The 20,283-nt window shown below is 49.0% G+C and overlaps 2 protein-coding genes across 4 annotated transcripts in view; one reads left to right on the top strand and one right to left on the bottom strand.

The window, feature by feature from the left end:
* Positions 1 to 2,047: 2,047 nt before the first annotated feature.
* Positions 2,048 to 20,283, bottom strand: part of ndufv3 (NADH:ubiquinone oxidoreductase subunit V3) — a 45,481-nt gene continuing 27,245 nt past the window's right edge. Inside the window, exons 2-5 of the mRNA XM_052014504.1 lie at positions 14,532 to 14,738; positions 12,213 to 12,294; positions 7,207 to 7,962; positions 2,048 to 2,280 (exon numbers count right to left, since the gene is read on the bottom strand). Of these exons, the coding sequence (XP_051870464.1) occupies positions 2,120 to 2,280; positions 7,207 to 7,962; positions 12,213 to 12,294; positions 14,532 to 14,738 (1,206 nt within the window). The 3' untranslated portion in view covers positions 2,048 to 2,119. The remainder of the gene's footprint in view (positions 2,281 to 7,206; positions 7,963 to 12,212; positions 12,295 to 14,531; positions 14,739 to 20,283) is intronic.
* wdr4 (WD repeat domain 4) overlaps positions 14,658 to 20,283 on the top strand; it is a 40,849-nt gene continuing 35,223 nt past the window's right edge. For 2 of the 3 annotated variants that reach the window (XR_007956178.1, XM_052013874.1), the window contains exons 1-5: positions 14,658 to 14,752; positions 16,366 to 16,401; positions 16,829 to 16,963; positions 17,078 to 17,234; positions 17,544 to 17,656. Coding sequence is in view for 2 of the 3 variants with exons in the window: in XM_052013874.1 (XP_051869834.1) it covers positions 14,658 to 14,752; positions 16,366 to 16,401; positions 16,829 to 16,963; positions 17,078 to 17,234; positions 17,544 to 17,656 (536 nt within the window). In the remaining variant the exon portion in view is untranslated. The remainder of the gene's footprint in view (positions 14,753 to 16,365; positions 16,402 to 16,828; positions 16,964 to 17,077; positions 17,235 to 17,543; positions 17,657 to 20,283) is intronic. The other variant, XM_052013876.1, reaches the window with a different exon arrangement.

Raw genomic sequence — 20,283 nt, forward strand, 5'->3', positions numbered from 1 at the left:
TTGTTCCTTTGTTTAAGAAAGGGAGTAGGGATAACCCTGGGAATTACAGATCAGTGAGTCTTACTTCAGTGGTGGGCAAATTACTGGAGAAGTTTCTTAGAAAAAGGATTTATGGGCATTTGGAGAAGCATAGGCTGATTAGAGATAGCATGGCTTTGTGAGGGGCAGGTCGTGCCTCATGAGCCTGATTGAATTATTTGAGGATGTGACAAAGCACATTGATGAAGGTAGGGCAGTGGATGTGGTGTACATGAATTTTAGTAAGGCGTTTGATAAGGTTCCTCATGGAAGGCATGGGATCCAGGGAAACTTGGCTGTGAGGATTCAGAATTGGCTCGCCTATAGAAGACAGAGGGAGTGTATTCTGCCTGGAGGTTGATGACCAGTGATGTTCTGCAGGGATCTGTTCTGGGACCCCTGCTCTTTGTGATTTTTATAAATGACTTGGATGAGGATGTGGAAGGGTGGGTAAGTTTGCTGATGACACGAAGGTTGGTGTGGATAGTGTAGAAGGTTGCTGTGGATTACAACAGGACATTGATAGGATGCAGAGCTGGGCTGAGAAGTGGCAGATGGAGTTCAAACCGGAAAAGTGTAAAGTGATACTCTTTGAAAGATCGAATTTGAAGGCAGAATACAAAGTTACTGGCAGGACTCTTAGCAGCATGAAGGAACAGAGGGATCTTGGGGTTCATGTCCATAAATCTCTCAAGGTTGCTGCACAGGTCGATAGGGTTGTTAAGAAGGCGTATTGAGTGTTGGCCTTCATTAGTCGGGGTATTGAGTTCAAGAACCACAAGGTAATGTTGCAGCTCTATAGAACTCTGGTTAGACCACACTTGGAGTATTGTGTTCAGTTCTGGTCATCTCATTATAAGAAGAATGTAGAAGCTTTAGAGAGGGTGCAGAGGAGATTTACCAGGATGCTGCCTGGATTGAAGAGCATGTCTCATGAGGATAGGTTGAGTGAGCTTGGGCTTTTCTCTTTGTAGAGGAGGATGAGAGGTGACTTGATAGAGGTCTACAAGATGATGAGGCATAGATCAGAGACTTTTTCCCAGGGTGAAAATGGCTAACACGAGGGGTCATAATTTTAAGGTGATTGGAGGAAGGTATAAGGGGGATGTCAGGGGTAAGTTTTTTTACACAGAGAGTGGTGGGTGTGTGGAACGCACTGCCTGCAGAGGTTGTGGGGGCACATACTTTAGGGACATTTAAGAGACTCTAAGATAGACACATGAATGATAGAGAAATGGAGGGCTCTGTGGGAGGGAAGGGTTAGATAGATCTTAGAGCAGGATAAAATGTCAGCACAACATCGTGGGCTGAAGGGCCTGTACTGTACTGTAATGTTCTATGTTTTATAACTCTGTGAGTCTGTGTCCCTTTTCACATCATGTCCTTTAATAATCAACTCAAAGTTGCAGAGTTCCTGTTTTGATGCAACCTATGCTTAAGATATAACCAATTTAGGCTGTATCATTCTGCACTTACCAAAGGGATAACATTCTTGAACTTATTGTTGAAACCCATTTGGTTCCTGGCCTGTGCCCAGCCACACAGGATGTAGGACTGCTACAGCTTCCCTCAATGCTGGTGCTGCATTCTCCAGCAATCCTTTTCAAAACACGGGTAGCGGAGGTCAGAGATTTTACAATAAAATTTACAGGCTGGCACAGGAATTTTATACCAGCTTCCACCTTCTGAGAGCAGACTCCTGGTGTGGACTCTGAGATTGTGGTGAATTCCCAAGTGTAACTGATGCAATTTGTCCTCCTGGTATGGAGGAGTTTACCACCTGCACCAAGGTCAGGGGTGGCAGTCCAGCCTAATCTAGATTATAGGGTGTCACCTGTCTCTGGGTATACATGACATCCACCAGTGTGGAAGTATGTCCCTGTGTTTCGTTGCTGGGGGTGGGTTGGGGACGGGGGAGCAGCATTTGTTGGTGAATGCAAAGTTGGTATCTTCTGGAGAGCAAGAGCCTGGTTCACCATGCATCAAAGTACTAGAGATAAACTGAGTAAAGGAGGAGCTGGGATACAGATGGGTGAACAAAGCATCTTTATTCAGTTTAACTCAAACACCTGTTCTTGCTGCCTGTAGAAAGAGTGACGAGTCAGTGACGAGGAGTCAACCTTCCTGAGGAGGGCTGAGGTAACCTATACCTTGCCATCTCCATGTCCAGGTCTATAAAGGTCAGCGGGGTATAATTGTGGTGCTGAGTGTTCTTGTAGGTGGAAGGGTCTGACACTTCCTCAACAGGCTCTGCGACTGGTTCTGCACAAAACACAAACAATTAACTGATGATTATCCTTTATTCTGAGTACCCAGCCTCCTGAAACCTCTCAACCTGCAGAACCCCTTGTGGAATCCCTCAGCCTCCTGAAGGATGTCTCAGGAAGGTGACATGCATCATTAATGACCCTGACCATCCAGGCCATGCCCTCTTCTTGTTGCTGCCATCAGGCAGGAGGTACAGGATCCTGAGATCCACACCTCAGGGTTCAACAACAGCTTCTTCCCTATTGCCATCAGGTTCCTGAACTGGCCTGAAAAACCCTAATTTTACCTTGGACTATATTTCCCTCAACTTACACTAATGTTGTTATGTCTATTTTTGTTTATTCTGCCATGCAGGTTATGTACAATTCATGTAAATTGAAGTTTATGTAATTTATGTTTGTCATGTATTGTGCTGCTGCTGCAGAAAGCTAATTTTCATGGCATTTATAATCTGGGTATGTCTGCCCATGACAATAAACTTGAAAAGTTAAAGTCGAATTTATCGTCATATGCACAACTACATGTATGCACAGGTGCAATGGAAAACTTACTTGAAGCAGCATCACGAGCACATAGGTTTTTCATTTCATTTTCATGCGTTTTTGAACTTGAACCATAGAACAATACAGCACAATACAGACCCTTCGGCCCACCATGTTGTGCCGACCTTTAAACCATGCCTAAGACTATCTAACCCCTTCCTCCCACATATCCCCCAATTTTAAATTCCTCCATATGCTTACCTAACAATCTCTTGAACTTGACCAATGTACCTGCCTCCACCACCACCCCAGGCAGTGCATTCCATGCATCAACCACTCTCTGGGTGAAAAATCTCCCTCTGATATCTCCCTTGAACTTCCCACCCATTACCTTGAAGCCATGCCCTCTTGTATTGAGCATTGGTGCCCTGGGAAAGAGGCGCTGGCTGTCCACTCTATCTATTCCTCTTAATATTTTGTATACCTCTATCATGTATCCCCTCATCCTCCTTCTCTCCAATGAGTAAAGTCCTAGCTCCTTTAGTCTCTCCTCATAATCCATACTCTCCAATCCAGGCAGCATCCTGGTAAATCTCCTCTGCACCTTTTCCAACGCTTCCATATCCTTCCTATAATGAGGTGACCACAACTGGACACAGTGGTCTAACTGGAGTTTTGTAGAGCTGCATCATTACCTCACGGCTCTTAAACTCGATCCCACAATTTACGAAAGCCAACATCCCATAAGCTTTCTTAACTACCCTATCCACCTGTGAGGCAACTTTCAGTGATCTGTGGATATGAACCCCCAGATCCCTCTGCTCCTCCACACTCCCCAGAATCCTGCCATTAACCTTGTACTCCGCCTTGGTGTTTGTCCTTCCAAAGTGTACCACCTCACACTTCTCCGGATTTAACTCCATCTGCCACTTCTCAGCCCAGATCTGCATCCTATCAATATCCCTCTGTAAGCTTCGACAGCCCTCCACATTATCCACAACACCACCGACCTTTGTGTCTTCTGCAAACTTGCTAACCCACCCTTCCACCCCCTTATCTAAGTCATTAATAAATAGCATGAAAAGTAGAGGTCCCAGAACCGATCCTTGTGAGACACCACTAGTCACTGCCCTCCAATCTGAATGCACTCCCTCCACCACAACCCTCTGCTTTCTATAGGCAAGCCAATTCTGAATCCACACGGCCAAGTCTCCCTGGATCCCTTGCCCTCTGACCTTCTGAAGTAGCCTACCATGTGGAACCTTGTCAAATGCCTTACTAAAATCCATGTAGACCACATCTACTGCACTACCCTCATCAATCTTCCTGGTCAAATACTCAAAGAACTCTATCAGGCTTGTGAGGCAAGATCTTCCCTTCACAAAGCCATGCTGGCTGTGCCTAATCAGTCCATGATTCTCTAAATGCTCATAGATCCTATCTCTTAGAATCCTTTCCAACAGCTTACCCACCACAGACGTAAGGCTCACTGGTCTGTAATTCCCTGGACTATCCCTACTACTTTTTTTGAAATAAGGGGACAACATTTGCCACCCTCCAATCCTCTGGTACCATCCCCGTGGACAACGAGGACTCAAAGATCCTAGCCAACAGTTCAGCAATCTCCTCCCTCGCCTTGCGAAGCAGCCTGGGGAATATTCTGTCAGGCCCCGGGGACTTACCTGTCCTAATAGTTTCTAACAGCTCCAACACATCTTCTCTCTTGATATCTACATGCTCTGGAACATTAACCTTACCAACACTGTCCTCAGAGTCATCAAGGCCCCTCTCCTTGGTGAATACGGAAGAGAAGTATTCATTGAGAACCTCACCCATTTCCACAGCTTCCAGGCACATCCTCCCACCTTTGTCTCTAATCGGACCTACCTTTACTCTCGTCATCCTCCTGCTCTTTACGTACAAGAAAAAAGCCTTGGGATTCTCCTTAACACTACTCGCCAAAGCCTTTTCATGTCCCCTTCTTTCTCTCCTCAGCCCCTTCTTAAGTTCCCTCCTTGCTACTCTATATTCCTCATGAGCCCTATCTGATCCTTGCTGCTTACACCTTATGTATGCTGCCTTCTTCTTCCTAACTAGTTGTTCCACCTCTCTTGTCACCCATGGTTCCTTCACCCTGCCATTCCTTCTTTGCCTCACCGGGACAAATTTATCCCTAACATCTTGCAAGAGATCCATGAACATTGAACACATCTCCATAGTACATTTCCCTTCAAAAATGTCATCCCAATTTACACTCTCAAAATCTAGCCTTATAGCCTCATAATTGAACCCATTTGGTTTCTGATCTGAGCCAAACCACGCAAGGAGTGAAGGTACAACATTGACCTGATGCCAGAGCTGTTCTCTCCAATGATACTTTTCAAAAGTGGGAGGACATTCAGTGGCTGAGGTCACAGGTTCAATGATAATGCCTTAAAAACTGAATATCATGCTAGCATCTATAGAGTGGCTGCAAATGGTCCCAGCACTCGGGCTTTCTTTATCTCACTTCTGTGTCTGTTCTAGATTTATTGATGCTAGGATGAGTCACAGTTCAATCAAAATAAATAATGGGTACCTGCCCATTACGGGGAACTCAGCAATTAAATTGTTTCTACATCTAACATTAATTTTTTTATAAATATACTGCACACAGCTTCAAATTACTATACACACCAACAGCTAAGGAAAAATACTGGAGACCACTGACATTAAAATATTCAGAGAGCATAGACTTAATTATTTCTAACCTGAGGATAAAATTTTTCCCAGGGTGTTAAAATAGGCAAGGATGGAAATTGTCGAGACAAGACAGTCCACAATGTTTCAATTATTCCTGATTATACAAGTGGTGCCAGAGGACTGAAGAGTGCTGATGCTGTTCTGTTTAACAAGGAAGGAAGGGATAAACCAAGTAACTACAAGAGTCAGTTTAACTGGCAGTGGGGAAATTATTGGAATCTTTTCTAAGTTATGATATAAATCTGCATTTAGAAAGGTACAGAAGATAAAGCTGTACCCAATGAACAGTTGAAATCTTTGAGCAGGTCGCAAGGATGGTTGAGGATGGCAGTGCATCAGGAGTAGGAGTAATCACTCAGCACATCAAGCCTGCCTGCACTTAATAAGATGATCATTGATCTGATTGTAACTTCAATTCTGTATTCCTGTCTTCCCAAGTAACATATACCCTTTGCTTATCAAGAATATATCTACCTCTGTCTTAGAAATATTCAAAGGCTCTGCTTCCACTGCCCTTTGAGGGACAGGGTTTCAAAGACCTACGAGCCTCAGAGAGAAAAAAATTTGTCTTATCTCCTCATTTTTCAGTAATAACTCCTAGTTATGGATTCTTCCTCATGAGCAAATATCCTCTCCACCACCCTGTCATGACCCCTCAGGATCTTACCTCTCCCTCTGATAACACTCCAATGGATAGCCTGTCCAACCTTGTCTCACAAGATAACCAGCCCATTCCAGGTATCAACCAGTAAGCTTTCTCTGAACTGCTTCTAACACATTAATATCTTTCATTAATCAGGAGACCAATACTGTATACAGTACTCCATATGTGGTCTAGCTGATGCATAACTCCCTACATTATAGGTCACCTCATTATAGGAAGGATGTGGAAGCGTTGGAAATGGTGCAGAGGAGATTTACCAGGATGCTGCCTGGATTGGAGAGTATGGATTATGAGGAGAGACTAAGGGAGCTAGAGGAAACATGAGAGAGGTATACAAAATATTAAGAAGAATAGATAGACAGCCAGCGCCTCTTTCCCAGGGCACCAATGCTCAATACAAGGGGGCATGGCTTTAAAGCACGTGCCACCAGGCTCATGGACAGCTTCTATCCCACTGTTGTAAGACTATTGAATGGTCCCCGAGTACAGTAAACGGACTCTCGACCTCCTAATCTACCTCGTCATGGTCCTTGCACCTTATTGTCTGCCTGCACTGCACTTTCTCTATAACTGTAACTCTTTATTCTGTTATTGTTTTCTCTCATACTTCCTCAATGTAGTTGTACCGCAAAACAAAGTTTTTCACTGTACCTCTGTACATGTGACAATAATAAACCAATTAAGATTAAGATTAGATTACGATTTACCAGTGTTCTATCCTCTACATACTTTCTGATCCTTATCTTCCAGGGATCTGGTCCATGTCAATCACTAGATCTCAGTGCTGTCAGATAATCTATTGGGGGTGACCCCACCATCCTTCCTCATTAAGTCCTTCTTCACTATGTCAGCCTAGCCTTGCAGTCTTAGCTGGCTTGGGCTCAGTGTCAGCAGTTTGAGGTCCTTTTCAAGCCCTTTCACACCCAGAGCATTCAGTTCTGCTCTGTCTACCCCCCAACCCACCCCTGACTATGGCGAGTGACCATCAGTACGCCAGCCCTGGCTCACAACATTGATGAAAGCAGATAGTACCCAGTGATGTATCTGCAGCATTGGCTGAAGGTGATGCCCCAAGATCTGCTGTAACCTCCTCCTCTAACTGGTGCTCTTTTAGTGTTTCACTCTGTGCCAGCAGCACGCCTGCCCTTTGTGAGCTGCCAGGTGTGCCTTCCTGGTTCACGGATTTGGTATCTGGAGGTGTTACTGCAGCCTCAGTGTGGTTCCTCTGGCCTCTTGCTTTGGGATGGGCAACTTGTGCCTCTTGCTCTTCACCCCCAGTGCTCTGTTGGATGGGAGATTCTCTCACGGAGCTGCTGGAGACAGGAATTCCCAGCTTTGTCTGGGGCTTGCTGGCCCAAGCTCTTTGCTCCACTTGTTTCCTTTCCTTTGTCCATTCAGCATTCCTGGCTGGGGAATCATGTCTCAGAAACTTAACTGGACTTTTTAAGGCCTCTCCAGTCACAGTTTCTTCATCTGAGTCGGAGCTGGAGTCTGAGCTGGAGTCTGAGCTGGAGTCGGATTCCTCAGCAGCTGCAGCTTTTTCACCCACTGGCACCTCTGCGGCACTCGAGTGACGGGCTGCCACTGTCTGCTCACTGTGTTCAGGAGCTCCAGAGCCGACTATCTCCCTCTGCCAGCTCTTGGCAAGAGGCATCTGTGTTGGGTCAGGACTTTTTCCCGGAAAGTGCAGCAGTGTTTTCTTGGACAGGAGGTTTGCCCGTTCTTTGGCAGTCATGTCTGTAGCTTGAATAACTGAAACTCCATGGGAAAGCTCTTGGGGCCCAGCTCCTGTGCGACAGAGCGCGAGGACAAGGGGTCAGTACACCATATTGCCATTTCATTGCAAAGCAGTCCAACTCCATTCACTGCAGCAGTACCAATTTGATTCACTTGACATCAAGATTAAATATTATAGCTGGCAGCTGGCAAAAGGAGCGATTAATGTTAACTGGTGACCAAGTTAGAAAGAATTTCTTTAAGGAACATAGGCTGGATCCAGGCCCAAAAATTAAGCACGCAGAATGCAATGAGAGCAAAAGGACTTACAGCCTGCACCTCACCAAGTTCAGAGCACAATCAAGATGACTTCAATTGTATCTTTCAACAAAACACACCCAGCAGAGAGAGAGAGAGATAGAGAGAGAGGGGAGAAAGAGAGAGCGACAGAGAGAGAGACTGCACGAGATACAGAAAGCAGGATCTTGCAAAAGAGAGATGTCAGTCACACACAAGAGAAAGATAGCAACCATGTATGAGAGAAAGCAAACGTGCATGACAGACATTGACAGTGTATGAGGAAGACAGACCATCCATGAGACAGCAGCCATGTGTGTGTGTATGTGTGTGTGAGAGAGGGAGAGGGGGAGAGAGGGAGAGGGGGAGAGAGAGAGAGAGAGAGAGAGTGAGAGCGAGAGAGAGAGCGCGAGAGAGAGAGAGAGAGAGAGAGAGAGGGAGGGTCACATGGCCACATGAGAAAGAGAGCGAGAGGGTCACATGAGAGAGAGAGAGAGAGAGAGAGAGAGAGAGAGAGAGAGAGAGAGAGAGAGAGAGAGAGAGAGAGAGAGAGAGAGACAAAATGCATGCAGCCAGGCGAAGGGGAGTGAGCAGTACCGACTGTACACCAGGTAACAACCATGCACACAAGAGAGACTGACTTGAGTAACAGTGACTTTTACATCTTTCTCCTCTCACCTTAAACCTGTGCCCTCTAGTTTTAGACACCCCTACCCTGGGAAAAAGACTGATCATTTACCTTATTTATGCCCCCTCATGATTTTATAAACCTCAATAAGGTCACCCCTCAGCCTTCTATATTCCAGGGAAATCAGCCCCAACCTATCCAGTCTCTCCTTATAACTCAAGGCCTACAGTCCCAGTAACATCCTCATGAATCTTTTCTGCCCCCTTCCTATAACTAGGCGACCAGAATTGCGCACAATACTAGAGAAGGGGCTACACTCGACCTCCTCCTAGGAAGTAGAACATAGAACAGTACAGCACAGGAATAGGCCCTTTGGCCCACCACGTTGTGCCAACTACGATGCCAAATTAAGCTAATCCCATCTCTCTGCTCATGATCCATATTCCTCTATTCCCTACCTGTTCGTGTGTTCTTCTAAAAGCCTCTTAAACATTGCTATCATATCTGCTACCACCACCTCCCCTGGCAGCACGTTCCAGGCACCCACCAGTCTGTGTAAAAACCTTGCCACATAAATCTCCTTTAAACTTTCCCCCCTCACTTTAAATCTATTCCCACTAGTATCTGACATTTCCACCCCGAGAAAAAGGCTCTGACTATCTACCCTATCTACGCCTCTCATCATTTTATAAACTTCTATCAGGTCTCCCCTGAGCCTCTGGCCCTCCAGTGAAAACAATCCAAGTTTGTCCAACCTCTCCTTACAGCTAATACTCTCCAATCCAGGCAACATCCTGGTGAACCTCTTCTGCACCCTCTCCAAAGCCTTCACATCCTTCCCATAGTGTAGCAAACAGAACTGCACACAATACTCTGAATGTATTCTAACCAAAGTTTTACGTAAGTACAACATGACTTCCTAACTTTTATACTCAATATCCCGACCGATGCCACTCACCTTCACTACCACCCTACCTACTCCAGTTGCCACTTTCTTAGAGCTGTGGATCTGAACCCCGAGATCCCTCCGTACATCAATGCACCCAAGGGTCCTGCCATTTACTGTAAACTTTCCTCTTACATTTGACCTCCTAAAGTGCACATCTCACACTTGTCTGGATTATACTCCATCTGCCACTTCTCCGCCCACATTTCCAGCTGGTCCATATCCAGCTGAATCCTTTGACGACCTTCCTCACTATCCACAATTCCAATAATTTTTGTATTGTCTACAAACTTACTAATCAGATCACCTATGTTTTCATCCAAATCACATTGATCCCAACACTGATCCTTGCGGAACACCACTGGTCACAGACCTCCAGTCAGAATAACCTTCACTTCCCCTCCCCCACCTCATTCCATCTGTCTCTAATTTTTTTTCTCATGGTCTGCCTCCATCTATCATTAACCTGCTGTTGTCTCCAGCTCCAGCCCCTCTCCCTCCCCTACCCTACCCTACCCTACCTGGCATAACCTGCCCTCATTTTTCACCCCTCCTCAGTCCACCAATCACCTCGGACTCCTGTCTCACCACTCCCTCTCTCCTCTTTATACTGGCTATCTCCCCTCTCCACTCTCAGCCCTGATGAAGGGTTTCAACTTGACACATTGACAATTTCTTCCCCCCCCCCCCCCCGCCCGATGCTGCTCAACCCACTGAATTCCTCCAGCAGATTATTTGTTGACCCACTGCTGTTGCTCTGTTTAAGAAGGGCAGTTGAGACAAACCAGGAATTTATAGGCTGGTGAGCCTTACATCAATAGTAGGGAAATTATTGGTGAAAATTCTTAGGGATAGGACCCACTCACATCTGGAAAAGATAGACTTATTAGGGTTAGTCAACATGGCTTTGCATGGGAGAGATCATGTCTTTTTTGAGGAGCTAGCAAAGGTGAAAGGCATATTGTCTACGTGGACTTTAGTAATTCGACAAGGTCGCTCATGATAGGCTGATCCAGAAGATTAAAGCACATGGGATCCATGGTGACTTGGTAGATTTGAGTCAAAATTGGCTTGGCTATAGAAAGTGGGGTAGTGGTGGAGGGGTGTTATTCTGACTGGAGATCTGTGACCCAAAATATAAATGATTTAGACAAAAATGTCGGTGAACTGATTAGTAAGTTTAAGAAAAGTGGAGGAGTTGTGGACAGTAAGGAAGGTTGTCAGAGGAAATAGTAGGATATGGGTTGTGCAAGTCCATAGCTCCTGAGCTAGGGTAAATAGTCACAGAGACTTTTCCCAGTGTGGAATTGTCAAATACTTGAGGGCATAGATGGGGAAAGTTTAATGGAGTTTTGCGAGGCAAGTTTTTTTTTACACAGAGAGTGGGTAGGTGCCTGGAACGTGCTGCCAGGGGAAGTGGTGGAAGCAGATATGATAGCAACATTTAAGAGGCATTTAGACAGACACATAAATAGGGAGGGAACGGAGGGATATGAACCACATGGAATTAGTTTAAATTGGCATCGTAATTGGCATTGACAAGGCCTGTTGCTGTGCTGTAGTGTTCTATGTATGTCTAGGCAGCAAGACAGACCTACATGGTGGTTACAGGGGCATATAATTTCTATATTGCCACGACATAAAAAATAAAAGCAGGAAAGTTATATTGGAGCTGTTTATAACATAGGCTATTGCTTCAGTACTGCGTGCTTTTCCAGTCTCATTGCAGGAAAGATGTAATTACATTGGAAAGGGTGCAGAGGAGATTCATCAAAGTGTTGGGAGCTCAGAGATAGGCTGGGTTGTGTTTTTTTAGTGGTGGAGGCTGAAGGAAGATTTAATCGGGTGCATAAAAATTATGAGGAGACTTGAGAGAGTAAATAGAAAGCTCATATTTCCCTTAGCAGTGGGGTCAGAATACAAGCACAGATTTAAAGTAATATGTGGAAAGACTGGTGGAGAAATGAGCTAAATGTTTTTATCCAGAGGATGATATGGGTCTGCAATGTGCTGCCTGAGAGTGTGGTAGAGACAGAAACCCTTGTCACATTCAAACAGTACTTTGATTGGTTCTGAAAGAGTCGTGACCTGCAGGGCTGTGAACCCAATACGTATTTGGCTGAGCAAATGCTTTTCATCAGCAGGATATGATGGGCCAACCAGCCTCTTTCTGTGTGGTACATTTTCTGTGATACTACGATGCTAGGTGTAACCAATAACCTGGTCCAGGACCAGGAGACCCTGGGGCAGTGAGGAGTAGCCCCTAAGCTAGTGACTAGAAACGAGACATGTTTAAATCCTTTGTGTCTGCACCCCGTCAAGTTTCTAAAGTAGGAGTTCACTACCAGTTCACTTGCAATGGATATAGGGTACTTGCTGATTCATGTCCCAATGTGAGGTCTGTAACACAGACCCTGACCCCTAGAGCTGAGCAAAATTTACTTCCCCTACCATTGACTTTCTTCTTCTGTGGCCCAGGTGCATTGGTGGTGAAAGTTGTCACTTGTATTCCCAATCTCTCTGGAAGCAGCATCTGAGAATACAATATAAAAGTATATTACTTTAATTATAAAATCATAGAAAATGTACAACACAAATGACAGCAATTTGGAAAGGACTACACAATCTAATTCCAGATTGGGCCTATTGACCTACAGACCACACCTCATAGAATTGTATAGTATAGAAACTGGAGCAACACACAAAATGCTGCATGAACTCAGCGGGTCAGGCGGCATCTGTGGAGGGAAATGGACAGATGACCAAACCCTCATCTTGACTGAAACACTCCACAGATGCTGCCTGACCCGCTGAGTTCCTCCAGCTTCTTGCTTGTTGCCTTTTAAACATTGTAACTGTATCTGCCTCTACCGCATCCTCTAGCAGCTCCTTCCAGATAACCACCACCCTCTGTGTGAAAAACTTTCCCCTCTAGTTTTAGACTTCTAGGAAATAGATTCCATCTACACTAATTTATGCCCCTCATAATCTTATAAACCTTTATAAGTGAGAAGAAACCTAGCCTATCCAATCTCCTTATAACCACAGCCCTCCTTTAAATTTCTCCTTTAAACTTTTCCCCTCTAACCTTAAACCCATGCCCACTAGTTCTTGACTTCCCTTACCTGTGAAAAAGATTCTGGCTATCTGTTCTATCCATGGCCCTCATAACTTTATAAAACTCTTCTGCACTCTCTCTACTGCTATCATATCCTTCCTGCAGTGTGGTGACCAGACCAGTGCATAATACTCCAAGTGTTCAGGGAAATTATTGATGAAGATTCTTACAGATAGGATCTACTTACATTTGCAAAAGCATGGGCTTATTCGAGACAGTCAGCATTGCTTTGTGCAGGGGACGTCATGCCTTCCAAACTTGGCTGAGTTTATTTTTTAAGGAGGTGACGAAGATGATTGTTGAAGGCAGGGCAGTGGATGTTATATACATGGACTTTTATTAAAGCTTTCAACAAGGTTGACATGGTAGGCTGGTCCAGAAGATTAAGGCTCAGGGGATCCAAGGAGACTTGGTAGGTTGGATGTAAAGTTGGTTTGGCCAAGAAGACAGAGGGTAGTGGTGGCCTGGTGATGAGGGGGAGGGGGGGAGGGCGGAGGGGGAGGGAGGGAAGGGGTGAGAGGTGGGGAGGGACCATAAGACATAGGAGCAGAATTAGACCATTCAGCCCTTTGAATCTGCTCCACCATTCGATCATGGCTGATTTATTTTTCCTCTCAACCCCATTTTCCTGCCTTTTCCTCATAACTTTTGACACCGGACCCCTTCAGCAAGGATCAAGAAAGAATCAGCAAGGACCCTTGAGGGAGGGGGAGGGAGAGAGGGGGAGGGGAGAGAGAGAAAGTGGGAGTAGGGAAAGTGGAATTGGCATTGGTTTATTATTGTCACACGTACAGAGGTACTGTGAAGAACTTGTCTTGCATACCGTTCATACAGATGAATTCATTACTCAGTGCACTGAAGTAATACAGGGTAAAACAAAATAGAATGCAGAATAAAGTGTCACACCTACAGAGAAAGTGCAGTGCAGGAAGACAAAAAGGTGCAAGTTCATAACAAGGTAGATTGTGAGGTCAAGAGTCCATTTTACCGTACTACAGAACTGTTCAATAGTCTTATATCAGCGGGATAGAAGATGTCCTTGAGCCTGGGGATACGTGCTTTTCAGGCTTTTGTATCTTCTGGCCGACAGGAGCATGGAGAAGAAAGAATGTCAGGGTGGGTTGTGGGAGGGGTGGGGGAGAGGGGGGTGGGGTGGAGGGAGGGGTAGTAGGGGTGGGTGGGGTGTTGGTGGGGGGTGAGGTGGGGGTGAGTGGGTGAGGTGGGGGTGGGTGGGGGTGAGGGTTGGGGTGGGTGGGGGGGTGAGGGTTGGGGTGGGTGGGGGGGTGAGGTGGGGGTGACGGTTGAGGTGGGGGTGGGTGGGGGTGAGGGTTGGGGTGGGTGGGGGGGTGAGGTGGGGGTGGGTGGGGGGGTGAGGGTTGAGGTGGGGGTGGGTGGGGGGGTGAGGGGTGTGGGGGTGAGGTGGGGGTGGGTGGGTGAGGTAGGGGGGTTGGGGGGTTAGGGGGGGGGAGGAAGGTGGCGGTACCTGCAGAGAACGAAACAAGGTCTCATGCGATAAGATGAGGCTGAAACCAAGTTTGATGCTTCTGTCCCCGGTCTCCCATTGGCCCAGAGTGAGCCCCTCGACCCTACCCCCGCCCCTCGACCCTACCCCCGCCCCTCGGCCCTTCCCCCACCCCTCACCGCCCACCTACCCGCGGAGTTACGCGAACTCCGAGTCGCAGAAACGACTGCGCCATATTCTCAGAGCGGAACCAAACGTCTGGGGCTCGGCGAACGGGGGAGCGGACGATCGGCGCACAAAGTCGAGCCAACTGCGCATGCGCCTGGGGACCATGTTGTTCGGCCGTTGTGGCGCCGCCGTTTTCCTCGGTCGCGGCGCCCGGGTCCTGGGGCTGGACCTCGGGGGAGGGGGGTGAGGAGGGTGTGGGGAGGGGAAGGAGTTGGTGGGGTGGAGGGGGGTAGGTGGAGGAGGGTGTGGGGAGGGGGGTGAGGAGGGTGTGGGGAGGGGAGGGAGTTGGTGGGGGGGAGGTGGAGGAGGGGGTGGGGAGGGGGGAGGTGGAGGAGGGGGTGGGGAGAGAGGGGGGAGAGGGGGGAGGGGAGAGGAGGGGGAGGGGGGGTGGGGAGAGGAGGGGGAGGGGGGGTGGGGGGAGAGGGAGGGAGGGGAGGGGGGTGGGGGGAGGGGGGGTGGGGGGAGAGGGGGTGGGGGGAGAGGGAGGGGGGTGGGGGGAGAGGGAGGGGGAGGGGGGGGTGGGGGAGAGGGAGGGGGGGAGGGGGAGGGGGGTGGGGGGAGAGGGGAGAGGGGAGAGGGAGGGGGGTGGGGGAGAGGGGGGAGGGGAGAGGGGAGAGGGAGGGGGGTGGGGGGAGAGGGGGGAGGGGGAGGGGAGGGAGGGCAGGGGAGGGGGGGGGGGGGGGGGGGGGGGGGGGGGGGGTGTGGGGGGGGGGTGGGGGGGGGGGGGGGGGGGGGGGGGGGGGGGGGGGGGGGGGGGGGGGGGGGGGGGGGGGGGGGGGGGGGGGGGGGGGGGGGGGGGGGGGGGGGGGGGGGGGGGGGGGGGGGGGGGGGGGGGGGGGGGGGGGGGGGGGGGGGGGGGTGGGGGGGGGGGGGGGGGGGGGGGGGGGGGGGGGGGGGGGGGGGGGGGGGGGGGGGGGGGGGGGGGGGGGGGGGGGGGGGGGGGGGGGGGGGGGGGGGGGGTGGGGGGGGGGGGGGGGGGGGGGGGGGGGGGGGGGGGGGGGGGGGGGGGGGGGGGGGGGGGGGGGGGGGGGGGGGGGGGGGTGGGGGGGGGGGGGGGGGGGGGGGGGGGGGGGGGGGGGGGGGGGGGGGGGGGGGGGGGGGGGGGGGGGGGGGGGGGGGGGGGGGGGGGGGGGGGGGGGGGGGGGGGGGGGGGGAGGGGGAGGGGGGGTGGGGGGGGGGAGGGGGTGGGGGGAGGGGGGGGGGGGGGGGGGGGGTGGGGGGAGGGGGAGGAGGGGGAGGGGGGGTGGGGGGAGGGGAGGGAGGGGGGGGGGGAGGGAGGGGAGGGGGGGGAGAGGGAGGGGAGGGACGGAAGCGGGGAGGGGGCGAGGAAAGTGGGGGTGAGGAGGGGAGAAGGAGGGAGGATGTTGGGCCGGGGGCAGGGGATGGACCTCAGGGCCGGGGGGGTGGGTGAGAGGGGGTTGGGGGTGAAGAGGAGGAGGGGGTGGACCTCTGGGCCAGGGTGGTGAGAGGGGTTTGGTGGGTGTCTGGATGGTGGGGGGTCGACCACGGTGAGAGCCCTAGAACTCGGCGTACTGTCCTCCTCCCTCGGCCCCTCCTGCCGCCCCTCCCCCCACCCCACTGGCCCCTCCGCCTGCCACTCCCCCCCCCCCCCCCCACCGGCCCCCTCTGCCTGCCCCCTCCCCCCCCCCCCCCCCCCCCCCCCCCACCGGCCCCTCCGCCCAGCCCGTCCCCCCTTTCACTTCCCCCCCCTGACTTTCCCCTCCCCAGCCTGGCCACTTTTTCTGTTTTTCTTCTTCAGAATAATTGTTTCTAATTGCTTGCTGTCTTCCTTGTAGGGAGCCTTTTGTTTATGACTGTACAGCTGAACCAAGGTGCGTTTTGATCCTGGCTCACTGAACTCACTTTGAATTCTTATGACGAGAAGTTGTGTAGAATGGGGGGTGGATATACTGGAAACAAGAGAAATCACGGACCACTGAGTATTGAGATTGTGCTCCAGCTTGTGATTCTTTCCATTTTCTTGACTTAAGCAGCTTGAACACTTCGGCCATGCACTGAACAGGTGCAAAAAAATTTGACATGAAATAAAACTTGAGAGCAGTTCCTCATGTTCCCCTTCGCCTAGCTAGGTGTCCTCCAGATGTCTTGATGTGAAGTGGGGCTGAGATCAGAATCAGATCTATCATCACTGACTTGTGATGTGGAATTTGTTGTGATGGGATGAGGATTCCATTTGCTGTGCTGGCCCAAAGGTGTCTTCTTTTACTTCACCCTTGGTTATAGGTCTTTATGTTTCAGGGAGGCTGAAGCTGGGGGCAGTGATGAGGTTGTAGCTTTCGCCTTTTCTCCCTCGGGAACCTATCTTGCTGTGACTGCGGACAACAAGCAGCTGATCCTGTTTAGGACAAGACCCTGGGAGTGTCTTAGTGTGCGGTAAGATGCCAACAGACCCCTCCCTTGCAGCCTTTTTCTTCCCTCGCTCCTTGCTCCCTGTTGTCTCCCAAGTATGCACAATTAAACATACATCTTGCTTCTCTAATACTGTAGAAATGCTGTTCGTCGATCCACCTCGCTTGCAATTACAGTGGCAGAGGACCAAGTCTTACTTGCTGACAAATCCGGGGATGTCTACAGCTTCTCGATTCATGATCCACAGAGACCAGGGCAACTGCAGCTTGGGCATCTCTCCATGCTGTTAGCTGTGGTGAGCATAGGGGTTAGGGATGAATGGAGGAAATGTAGTCAGACGGAGCTGTTGGGATGGCCACCTGGCATATCAGGCAACTGTTGTGCTGTTTAAACATCAGAAAATTTGGTGAATTAGATGGGCCCATCGCTCAGAATAGATGTGCTCACTTTGTATTGGAAACCAATAAAAGAATGCTCGGGCTCATTAATGAATTGGAGCATTTCAAGGCCAAGGATCAGTGTCTTGCACACTTTGCTGACACCTGGGGGGTAATGACTGCCTCTCAGGACTCCTGTTGGTAATTTGCTGTGCTTCTCTCAACAGGCAGTTAGTCCAGATGATCGATTTGTGATTACAGCAGACCGTGATGAGAAGATTCGAGTCACTTTACTGGAACAACCATATACCATTGAGGCCTTTTGTCTGGGACACAGCGAGTATGACCACAGTCAGCTCTTAAATACGTTGTAATTTTATTGCGCGGAGGCTGGGCACCCTGTGCTGGGGTCTCGGGGCACCCTCTCTGGTGCCCTTGGGCTGGCTAGTTTGAGCATGCCCCTTTGCAGTGAACCCTCCTAATTAGGGGCATGCTCTGCAGTGAGTATCTCTCAATCTCAAATTGATGACCTTCAGGCAGGACATCCCAAACACAAGGAACATTGGTTCTTTGTACAGAGTTCAGTTTTAATGTCATCCATTAAATCTTTGCTTGGTCATTCTGCTTCAATAGAAGCCCCAGTATCTTGTGCCTCTTCTGTGGTTTCCATCCTTGGGGTGACCTTGGCAATTCTAGGAATACAAGAAAGCGAGAAGACCATTTGTCCTCTCCATCTATTACATAATCTGTTCTCTGATCTGTGGCTATAGAGTGCTTTTGTGATGTGGCCTAAAACTGTACACACCAGCAGGTAATCAGGAAGACTAATGGAATGTTAGCCTTAGTTGCAAGGACTTTGGGATACAGAAATAGGAAATTTTTGATTTGGCTTTGGAGGGTGCTGGTGAGATGGCACTTGGAATGCAGAAAGTTTTTATCTGCAAGGAACAGGGGCATGGCTTCCCACGTTTAACAAAAGACACAGGTACCACTAAGGCTTCTCCTTTGTACCCAACACACTGCCCAAAGTAAATATAAATATCTTGTATTCTAAAAGCACTAAATGCATTAATACACTCAGTGAATAATAGGGCTTAGTGAGCATTGAAGCACGGAGGAATTTTGGGCTACAAGTCTTAGAGTCATACAGCACGGAAACAGAACCTTCAGCCCAACTGGTCCATGCCAACCAAAATGCCCCATTCCAAGTTAGTTCCATTTGCCAGTGCTTGGCCCATAACCTTCTAAACCCTTCCAATCCATGTACCTGTACAACTGTCTTTTAGAAGTGTGTATTCAAACCCATCCCTCCACTTCCTCATCCAAGTCATTTATAAAAACCACAAAGAGTAGGGGTCTCCAAGAACAGATCCCTGTGGGACACCACTAGTCACCAACCTCCAGGCAAATCTTCTCCATCTACCACCATTCTCTGCCTGCTGTGGGCAAGCCAATTCCAAATCCACACAGCCAAGCCTCCATGGATCCCATGCCTCATGACTTTCTGGATGAGAAAGTTCTTGATTTCCCCAATTCTGGGAAGAAGACTGAGTGCATTCACCCTATCTGTGCCCCTCATGATTTTATACACTTCTATAAGATCACACACCATTCTTCTATGCTTCAAGAAATACCTAGCCTGTTCAACCTCTCCCTATAACTCAGTCCTTCAAGTCCTGGCAATACTCTTGTAGATCTTTCCTGTACTCTTTCCAGTTTAATAATATCTTTCCTTTAGTAGGGTGACCAAAATTGAACCCAGTTCTCCAGTTCCATCTCACCAGGGTCCTGTACAACTACAGCATGATCTCCCAACTTTTATGCTCCATGCCCTAACTGTGGGCCAGTGTGCCAAAAGCCTTCTTCACCACCCTGTCTACCTGTGACTTCACTTTCAGTGAACCCCATACCTGAACTCCAAGGTCCCTCTGTTCTACAACACCTGCCAGGGCACTGCCGTTCACTGTGAGAGTCCTACCTTGATTTGACTTCCAAAAATGCAATTATCCAAATTAAACTTCATTTGCCATTCCTCAGACCACTTACTCAGTTGATCAAGATCCCAATGTAATTTTTGATAATCTTCACTGTCCACTATACTACTTATTTAAGTTCATTTGTAGACTTACTAACCATGACTTGTATATTCTTATACAAATCATTGATATAGATGACAAACATCAATGGACCCAGCACCGACCCCCGAGGCACACCACTAGTCACAGGCCTCCAGTACTAGAAACAACCTTCCACTATCACACTCTGCTTCCATCAAGCTAATTCTGTATCCAGTTAGCCAACTCTCCCTTGATTCCATGCAATCTAACCATCCACAGCAGCCTACCATATGGAACCTTATCAAAGACCTTACTGAACCACATCTACCACCTTGCCGTCATTGACTTTCTTGGTCACGTCATCAAAAAAAACTCAATCGAGGAGTGTTGATGTACTGAGGGACCTTGGGCTGCAGATTCATAGCTTCCTGAAAATAGTGAAAAAGGCATTTGATGTGCTTACTTCCAAAGGCTGAGGCATTGCGTTTAAGAGTTGGGATGTTATTGCAGCTGGAGAAAACATTGGCTCGACCGCAGTATTGTGTACAGTTCTGGTTGACACACTACAGGAATGATGTGGTAGCAATAGAGAGAGTGTACAAAAGAGATTCACTGGGATGTTGTCTGAAATGGAGGGTTGTGGCTAGAAGGAGAGATTGGATAGGCTGCTGCCTGTAAGGAGTTTGTACATTCTCCTCGTGTCTGCGTGGGTTTCCTCCGGGTGCTCCGGTTTCCTCCCACATTCCAAAGACATACAGGTTAGGAACTGTGGGCACACTATGTTGGCGCCAGAAGCGTGGTGACACTTGCAGGCTGCCCCCGGAACATTCTTAGCAACGCAAAAAGACGTATTTCACTGTGTGTTTCGATGTACATGTGACAGATAAATATCTTGTATCTTGTCTATTCT

Source organism: Pristis pectinata, chromosome 4 (genome assembly GCF_009764475.1).
Source record: "Pristis pectinata isolate sPriPec2 chromosome 4, sPriPec2.1.pri, whole genome shotgun sequence".
Taxonomy (NCBI): Eukaryota; Metazoa; Chordata; class Chondrichthyes; order Rhinopristiformes; family Pristidae; genus Pristis; species Pristis pectinata.